This window comes from Haemorhous mexicanus, chromosome 2 (genome assembly GCF_027477595.1).
Source record: "Haemorhous mexicanus isolate bHaeMex1 chromosome 2, bHaeMex1.pri, whole genome shotgun sequence".
In the NCBI taxonomy this organism is placed as follows: Eukaryota; Metazoa; Chordata; class Aves; order Passeriformes; family Fringillidae; genus Haemorhous; species Haemorhous mexicanus.
This window is the reverse complement of record NC_082342.1, coordinates 92,822,217-92,830,956: the sequence shown is the minus strand read 5'-3', so window position 1 is coordinate 92,830,956 and position 8,740 is coordinate 92,822,217. Positions and strand designations below refer to the sequence as shown.

Below are 8,740 nucleotides of genomic sequence, written 5' to 3'. Positions count from 1 at the left end.
GAAGTAGCTTGCTAACAATCAGCCATGATAACCAAAACCTATCTCCCACACTCACTTTTATACAAGGACACAAAATAATCATACTAAATGTTGTTTGAAAGAAAGTATCAGGTAAATCAATACCAACTCACAATCATCCTTCTTCACTTAGGAGTCATTAGGAGTCTCATTCAGTAGAGAAATGGGAAAATTATTATCTTGAACCTCTGAAAAGAATTATGAAAAAAAGCAGCCAGATACCATAGCAGTACATAGAAGAAAAAAAAAAAATAAACCAGCACAAATTGCAAATCAGTTTACTTTTATGTAGTACTGCAAGTCCTAGTCATTAGTTTGTTTGTTTGTTTTTTTTTTATTTCAAAGCATATGAAATAAGGAAGCTGAAAAAATCTACCACAGTTTCAAAACCATTTCCTTATTATTTTTCTCCTTCTACATGGATAAGAAGGTTCTGTTTTTAAACACAAATTCTAAAAAGGAAGGAAGGAAATTAATTTTAAATACTTTGTTGAGCAAGCTAAAGCTAAACATGATGTAAAAATTTGACAATAATGGTTATCTGAATTCTCTAAGACCCTAAATTTATTTTTTAAAGGTTCCACCCTAAATATGCATTTCCAAAGAACATGGATTCAACATCTACTAGGACAATAGTGCCTCATCTGATGGATCTACCCTGTTCCTAGTTTTCCTGGTGACACCTCAGAACAAGTCAGTGAAGGCTGTGGAAAATTACACAGTTGTGAACCCCACAGCCAGGAGAATGAGACACTGCTCCTAAGGACTATTTACTACACCTTTACAAAGAAAAAAAGTACCATGAAATGCTATTGGAAATCTTTCCTTTTTATTATACATTTCCACACCTAGATTTTGCTTTCTCTCCCATCAATACAGCCCAATGAAGGATATATTCTAGATATGCATACCTCTGAGATCCAACTGGAAGTAATTCCATGACAGATGCTATCCTGGCAAAAAACACTATGTTAGAACCTACATAACTCCAGAAAGTAATGTTTAAAAAGCAAGCAAAATTCATATTTGCATTTAGATGATGTTCTTCAAAACTAGAGCCTGAAAACTCCTGCTGCTTCAGACCACCTTGAAAAGGAAGCAGCATGTCATTTTCTCACAGTGATGCACACCAAAAGTGGACTGGGATCCAGAAGTACCAAGCTATTCTCAAGAAGTTTGATGTAGCCACATGCCTCTAACTTTTTCTTTCACAAGTAGATGAGTTACCATTTCTTGCCATTAGAATTAGGTCATTTTTCAGAACTGGCCGCTTTCCACTCTCCAGGATACCCAGCCCAAGCACAGCTCTTTGATGGGTGAATTCAGTGAATTTCTGTGCATGCAGTTAGCACAGCTGAGACACAGCATGAGAACATCTGGTTTCCAGAGCAGCAGCACAGTCTAGAAAGCTTCACGTTCTCAAGAAGTATGAACTATTTTCAGTTTCCCAAGCATTACAAGAGACTAAGTTTCAAAAGTAAACATACACCAGATATCACAGAATTGTTCAACACTCTAAAAATCCACAGACTTCATTCACTTTCATTTGCTGAACACATTTAACACCAGCTCTTCAGCAGAAACACATTTAGTGTTGTGATGAGTTTTGAATATACCTGCTATGTCATGTATTTCCCCAACCCTTTCAAGAAGCAAGGGTAAGATCCGTTGCTCAGGAGACAAAGCTCGCACAGAGCAGATTCTTGCAGCAATAAGGAAATCAGACAACCATGGAGAGGCAACAAGAATTGGAACAGAATGACTAGGAGAATGCTGACGATAGAAATAGACTTTTAATTTTATCAACTGTAGTTTTGATTTTTTTTAAATGGACTTCACAGCTGTTTCTTCATACAACATTTATGTGGACCACGGCTACTTAATAGCTATCATTATCACCCTGTTTACTTGTAATATTTGATGGAGACTAAGACAACAAATTGTGGCACTGTCCAAAACCCAGAAGTAACAGAAATAAAGTTGCACAGAGTTTTTCTTTTAGGGTGTAATTTATGAAAGAGATGAGCAGTTTTTATTCCTCAAAGAAAATATCTACTTTGTAGTATAAGGAATATGCAAGAAACATCTCAATTCAAAATTACATTCTTAATATTATTTAAATAAGTGCTTCTCAACTTTCCTTTGCTGCAGAACTGTTTGACATTAGGGGCAACAAATGCACTTCAGAATAAGTTCCCTTTTTCCTGGATGGCATTTGATAGCGCACATTTTTCCAGAATCTTGTGTTTGCTGAACAAGATTTCTCTGAGAAGTCTCCTTTCCATTGAATAGCTCCATGTTTTTGCTTAACGTATCTGATTGATTCTGGCATGCTGGTGTAGTCCTGTATTTCACCCATTTCTATAAGAATCACTTGGATCCCATCACGGATGAGAGCATTATACATAGCTAGTTGTTGCTCAGAGGTGTCTTCCAACAGGCAGCACCTAGATCTTTCTGATCCCAAAATAATCATCAGTCTTCTGCTTTGCTTAAGGGTTTCATCAGCAACACTGACCACAGCTGTAAGTGATGAAGGAACAATCAAAGTCTGCATAGAAACTTTACAACTGGTGTAAAAAAAATTCTTTATTTTAAAATTGCAAACATGTGAAGCTGTGGCTAGCTCAGAGGAATGGTTGCTTTAAGATCTTCACACTGACATTCATGATTCATGATGCATGACATAACTTCTAAAAAAATTGTTTTCTTCAGCCCTCAGGAGAATTTATCATTCAAAAAAACTCAACATTATTATTAATGCCATTAAGTTCTCATTTGTTCATCACTAAGAAAGCACTAAGACCCTCATAACTTCAGAACAGAATTTTCAGTTAGACAAAAAAAAAAGAAAAAAGAAAAAAATTTTCATTTGGCAAATTATCCAAAAAAACTAAATAAATACATCTTTCTTTTCCAAAAATGTGGGGTTTAACTGCGTAGATAAACTTATAACCTGAGAACAATGTTTCAAAAGGCAACCTGTTAACTCTGCTAATTAAAGCATACCTTCTCCTGGTAAATCATCCCTTCCCAATATGAAAAGGTTATATCCACATTGTTTTTCTAAAACATCTGGGAGTATCCTATGAACAAAGGTTTCCACACAACATATACTTCTGCCTTCACTGCTTTTTGTGTACAGGACATATGCATCATAGATTTTCCCATCTAAAACAAACACAAACATTTCTATTAAAAAACTAAAACTTAGAAAAATGCCTTTATTGCAAAGTTTCAATTTTGGACTGTTTAAAAAGAGCAATGTGTGGCTGATTTCACCCATCTGACAGAATCACCTCACAGAAATAAAATGTTCTATGAATCAAAATAAAGATAACCAGCCAGAGCATCTGACTTCTTTCCCATCCTGGGGAAGAAGGAATGAGCTGGGTGCAGGACCTGGGACCTGCAGGAAGGAGCTCCCAATCCTAGAGGTGCCAGGATAGTGAGGAAGTACCCTCTCACAGGATTTTCTTCACCACTTGTCCTGAAGGAAACTTAACAGCAGTTATCTCCACTTCTGACTAACCACAAGAGAAGGTAGAAAAATGGCAATTCTTTCGTGTTATAATCCTGGGAGGGCTTTTCTCAGGTAGAAGAAAAGGCCAGAAGGCTTCTGAGGGTTTGCAAAGTAAGCTGGACTGAAAGAACCAAGCCAAAATCAGATCTAACTCAACAAGTTAAAAACATTTTTTTTTTTAAATTTTAATTAGAACTCTATTACAGTATTCTAGTAAAACTGAATTTTTGACCAGGAGTTGAAATTACTTTCCTATGAAAACATTTAGCACAGACATGAGTAAACATTAACTATCTTAATGTACATATTCTTTTCACTTTCAAGCCATGGGGAACTTCAGACAGTCTGATTCTGAGAACTGACATGAAATAGATCTATGATGTTGGGCTTATTTCAAATTTTTCACACCTGTCCAATATATTTGCCTACAGTGCATTAAACTAAAACACATTAGAAGAATCCCAGAATACAGAGCCAGCAGCAAATTTTCTCTTTGATATATCAACACCGTAACTGACAGGACTTAGAAGGAAAGTGAGGGTAACAGAAAGAAATTGCAAAATAGAAAAAAAAAAAAAAAAAAAAGACCAGTAAAATTAGTAAAATTAATCTCTGACAAATGAGTCTGATTTTCAAAATAAATATTTAAGGCACGTCTTTAAACATCCAGTTTACAGGATGTAGCTCTGCTGACACCTATAGTTCATCATCAGAGTGACCATAAATCTACATGTAAAGAAACTACAGAAAAGCTAAAAACAACATGCTCATTTTGAAATAACCCACAGTTCTTTTGACCTATCTCACTATGATTGCCTTCAATATTACACAGTTTTTATTACTTTAAGCATAATTATATATTTTACCCACATGACTGAAAAAATCCTGCACAAAATGTCTTTGTGCATATCTGAAAATTCCTTATGGAAGTTCTTCGTGCATTGTACTAAATAATCCCATTATTTCTCAGATGTAAAGGCAAGAGAAAAAAAATCAATAGGCTAATTACACTTACATACCTGGTCACACTCACATACCTTCCTTACTTGTAAGGGCACAGACAGAAGAACGGTACCAAAGTACCAAATCAATCTTGAAAATCTTGTAGATTATTAAAGTAATAAATGTTAAAATTAACAAAGAGACAAGGCCTCCAGTCAGCCATCTTCGTATGTCAGGAACTGCACAAAAATATAAGAAACTTGGTTTAAATGTTGAATTTGTCCAAGTCTGATCTTCACATAAATTCAATACAAATTTGAATATTATATTTTTTCATTCCTATTTACCTTGGTTTTTTACTATTGATAAATACAAGTGATTTTTTTCCCTATGCACAGACACATGCATACTGCAAGCTGTAATACATCTGTTTTCTTTCAACATGATACATGAGAATTCAGTATCAAAACAACTTCTGGGGAAATATAGATAATCACAGGCCTCACAAAATAATAGTATTTTTTACCTCTGTGTTTTAAAATAATATAGGATGCAACTTGCCCAAAGGCATTTGAAGCTTGACAAACAAAAGGCTGTTCATAGTCTTCACTGCTTACTTCTGAAATTATTAGCTTCACAGAATACATAGGGCGCCCGTCGTAAGAAGTTTCTCCCCTGTCCAAAAGGTGACAAATAAAACCATAAAACCACAGCCCATTCAGGAATGGCTTCATCTCTAACATCTGCAGCACAAGAGTGGTTATTTCCTTCTGCAAATGTCAACCACACTTCCCAACAGATGAACAATTACATCATGTGAAAGAAACCCAAAGAGTCAGATCTCTCCTCACAATGACATTTAGCATATGCATTGGAAAGCATCAAGACATCAAGATGTTATCTTATCTGCAGCTGTATTTCCCCAAAGGAAAGTAAGGTTTCCACAGTTGGAAGTTCAAAAATATGCCGTACACACCTAAACAAACTCTTGTTATGGGCTTGCCAATCCCTGTGAGAGTAGATGGACATAGGTATTTCACAATAGGATTTGACATTCAGGGAATGAGTGAACCAACATCACTAATGCAAGTGACCAAAGATAACCATGTAACTGTTAGGAAGTACAAAAAATAACATTGCTTTTGCAATATCAATTCAGTGACCGTGTGTCTCTGCTTTATGGCCCAATTGTTTATGGCACTACAATTCTTTATGACAGTATAATACACTACTTTTGCATAGTGTTTTCTCTTGGTGAGCACCCAAATAAGTCAGCATTCTGTTTCTCCCTTTGTTTTAGGATGAAAACTTATTTCTTGCAACTATATTCTTACTTTGCAGACATCATTCTCTTTTCTTCACTGTTTTTTTAGTCCTAGATTGTGCTTCAGAATTTACAAAAATTATCACATTTTTTTATTTACAGTGCCATCATAAGGGCTGACAAAAACATCTGAAATTTTTAGTTCAAAACCTGTAATGTCTAAAAAAATTTCAGATTGCCTCTTGCTCCAATTTGGGTTGTTTTTTCCAGTCAGGTATAATTTCTCTTCTTCTAATTCCATTTAACCTGCTTTTCACCATCACTTTATCTCCAATTTGCCCTTCACATGCTTTACTTGGTCCACGTTGTCCCAAAATCCAGCTCATCACTGGAAATCTGTCTCCCTTTTCTCCTCTAACCCCTAAGCTTCAGTACAAATGTCCTCAATAAAGTCTTCCATTATCTCTTCAGTTTATCTCAGTTAAATTTCTCTAACTTAATGTCCTTAAACCTAGAAATCTTGATTTTTCCTGTATAGCACAGATTTGTCCTCTTGCAACCTTTCAGGGAGGCAGATGTGGAACACAGAAGAAAGAGGCAGTCTGAAGATCGTGCACCTGAACGTGCCTCATTCGACCAAAAGAGGTCTCTGCCAGGCCAGATCTTGCTCAAAAGAAACTGTATTGCAATTATGGGACTGTAACAAAACACCTTTTCTCAACACTGGAAATTCAGACTGATTTTTTACAATGAGAAAGAAACATACAATCACATGTGAAGCTCACGTGCCTATTATGTTTAAAGTTTCTATTTAAAAGCAGGAAGTCAGTTGGAGAAGGCAAGCATTAGAGTTTTTAAGAAGAATGCTGTTTAAAGCAAGGGAAAAATGCTGCTAAATATTTTAATGTCAAAGGGGAAAGTTCCACTTTGGTTGCCAATGCATATATCTTGTAATCTAAGATACTTACTCATAGAGACTTGCAATAATTCTGCTCATGTGAAACACATCAATATACACACCGTTGCCTGTCCAGTACACCTCATACCCATCAGCACCTGTGGTGTTGCAATCCACAGTAACCCGTGAGCCTATAAAATTGTGTTACAAAGGAAAGAGTTCATTTCCATGGCCTAATTAAAGTCTATACAATCCTGTTCACAGATTCACACATGCCCAGCAGCTAAGGATGATACTAAACCCTTTCAAAAAAGTTACTCTAACAGAGGGTCGATATTCTCAGTGATCTGTGAGTCCAGAAAGAGAATAGTAGGATGGAAGAAGCTGAATCTGGGAAGGAGATGTTTCTCCTTGGGGCATCACTTTGCCTGCAGATTTGAGATGGACCTGTTCTTAGAATCACTTCCAGAGTGATGGAAAGCAACAGATGTGACAGATAATCACTGGGGTTCCTACAACTTTCCTTGCAGCTGAGAAATTTCTTTAGGACTTTGCTAGCAACGTGCCTCATTTCTTTCCTGCTCGCCCCTCATTCCTCCTTTGGGAGATCAACAGAGAGAAACTGATCACTGAAGCAGTTTTTTCATAAAATAAAAACAAGAGAGAACAGAGTAGGACACTCCTTGAGAATACATTTGAACTAGGATACAAATTCCTATTTTCTCTAGAGAAAACTACTTACCAAGTTCCACTTCAATGGAGTTGTTTCTTGGGTAAGTTATTTCTGGAGGCTTTTTTGGTGGGGTCACTAAGCAAAAGAAAGAAAGCACTTTTCAGAAAACCAGGGGCAGTGGCAGTCTGTTTTATGCTCTATAATGAAAGTACAACCTAAAAACACCCCTCGTGGTAAACACAAGGTTGTCAGCCATTTTATAACAAAATATCCCTCAAAAGGACCATATCTCAGGTAGCCATTACTGCACATTTAGGTGAAAAACAGTAGTCCTAAGCATGTCCATCCACAAATTAGGTCTTTCCACTTTAGGTATGACCACAAACACAGTGAAATTATTTACTTACCTTCTACAACCAGACTGATGTCTCGTGAAATGTTATATTGTTTCCCATTGTAGGTATATGTTGTTTCACAGGTATAGTTTCCTCCATCATGTACAGTTACATTGAAAATTATAAGGTCACTGTTTGAAAGGACAAACCTTTCTCCTTCCAGCAGCTGGCAGTCCTAAAAGTGTGTAGAGAACTCTGTTAATTCACATCTCTGTATATTTCTATGGTTTGTCTCTCTTTGATACAATCTGAAGTTCCAATGGACCACAGCATAAGGATGGTTATGCAGAGGCTGAGGAAGAGTGGGCAGAAGAATATAAAGAAATGCATGCTTCACTTCAGCTGAGATTTTAATCTAAAGAAACCCCAGTTCATTCCTTTTGGAAAACAACTTTTTATATTAGAGAAATAAGAAATTAAAATGTGGGTTGTTAGTATTTGCAAAAGTATTCATCAATGAAGCATCACCCAATAATTAGACTTTATTTTTTAAGGAGCCTCAATGCTACTGGTACCATACAGACTCCATGAGCCTGAGGCAGGAATCTGGCAGAAGGCACTACATTCTTGTAACAGAAAGAGCCTTTAAGAGAGCATGAACAACAAGAAATAGAATAATGGAATAGAACAGTATTGAGCACTTAATGGAAATGCCATGGTAAATCTGTTTCCACCCAAGGCTGTGTTTCCCTGGCACGTGAACAGATGTAACCTGGTGGGTACGTGGGTCAGCATCACTCCCACACCTCAGCTGAAATCCTGCCCTGATAATCTAGAACATCTTTAAAAGACAGAAAGTCTTAATCCTCTTCCAATTTGTTTTAAAAGCATTTTTCCCAACTTAGAGTAAATCTTTAGTTCTTCTGTTACAACTCTCAAAGATCACTGATTTTTATTATAAATAATGGACAGCTATAAGACAGAAGAAATCACTATATTCTCACCTTATACCAATGAACAGGATGAATATTCTTCTCTTTCCTGAAATAATCCAAGTGGGGACAAACGACCTTTGCTGAAGATGATG

At 36.4% G+C, this 8,740-nt stretch overlaps 1 protein-coding gene across 3 annotated transcripts in view; it reads right to left on the bottom strand.

The window, feature by feature from the left end:
- Positions 1 to 825: 825 nt before the first annotated feature.
- The window catches only part of LOC132323828 (interleukin-1 receptor-like 2), a 15,934-nt gene continuing 8,019 nt past the window's right edge, over positions 826 to 8,740 (bottom strand). For 2 of the 3 annotated variants that reach the window (XM_059839543.1, XM_059839544.1), the window contains 8 exons: positions 8,658 to 8,740; positions 7,726 to 7,888; positions 7,388 to 7,453; positions 6,716 to 6,836; positions 5,010 to 5,158; positions 4,579 to 4,722; positions 3,028 to 3,189; positions 826 to 2,541 (listed from right to left, as the gene is read on the bottom strand). The exon at positions 8,658 to 8,740 is cut by the window's right edge and continues 104 nt beyond it. In XM_059839543.1, the coding sequence (XP_059695526.1) occupies positions 2,150 to 2,541; positions 3,028 to 3,189; positions 4,579 to 4,722; positions 5,010 to 5,158; positions 6,716 to 6,836; positions 7,388 to 7,453; positions 7,726 to 7,888; positions 8,658 to 8,740 (1,280 nt within the window). In that variant the 3' untranslated portion in view covers positions 826 to 2,149. The remainder of the gene's footprint in view (positions 2,542 to 3,027; positions 3,190 to 4,578; positions 4,723 to 5,009; positions 5,159 to 6,715; positions 6,837 to 7,387; positions 7,454 to 7,725; positions 7,889 to 8,657) is intronic. The other variant, XM_059839545.1, reaches the window with a different exon arrangement.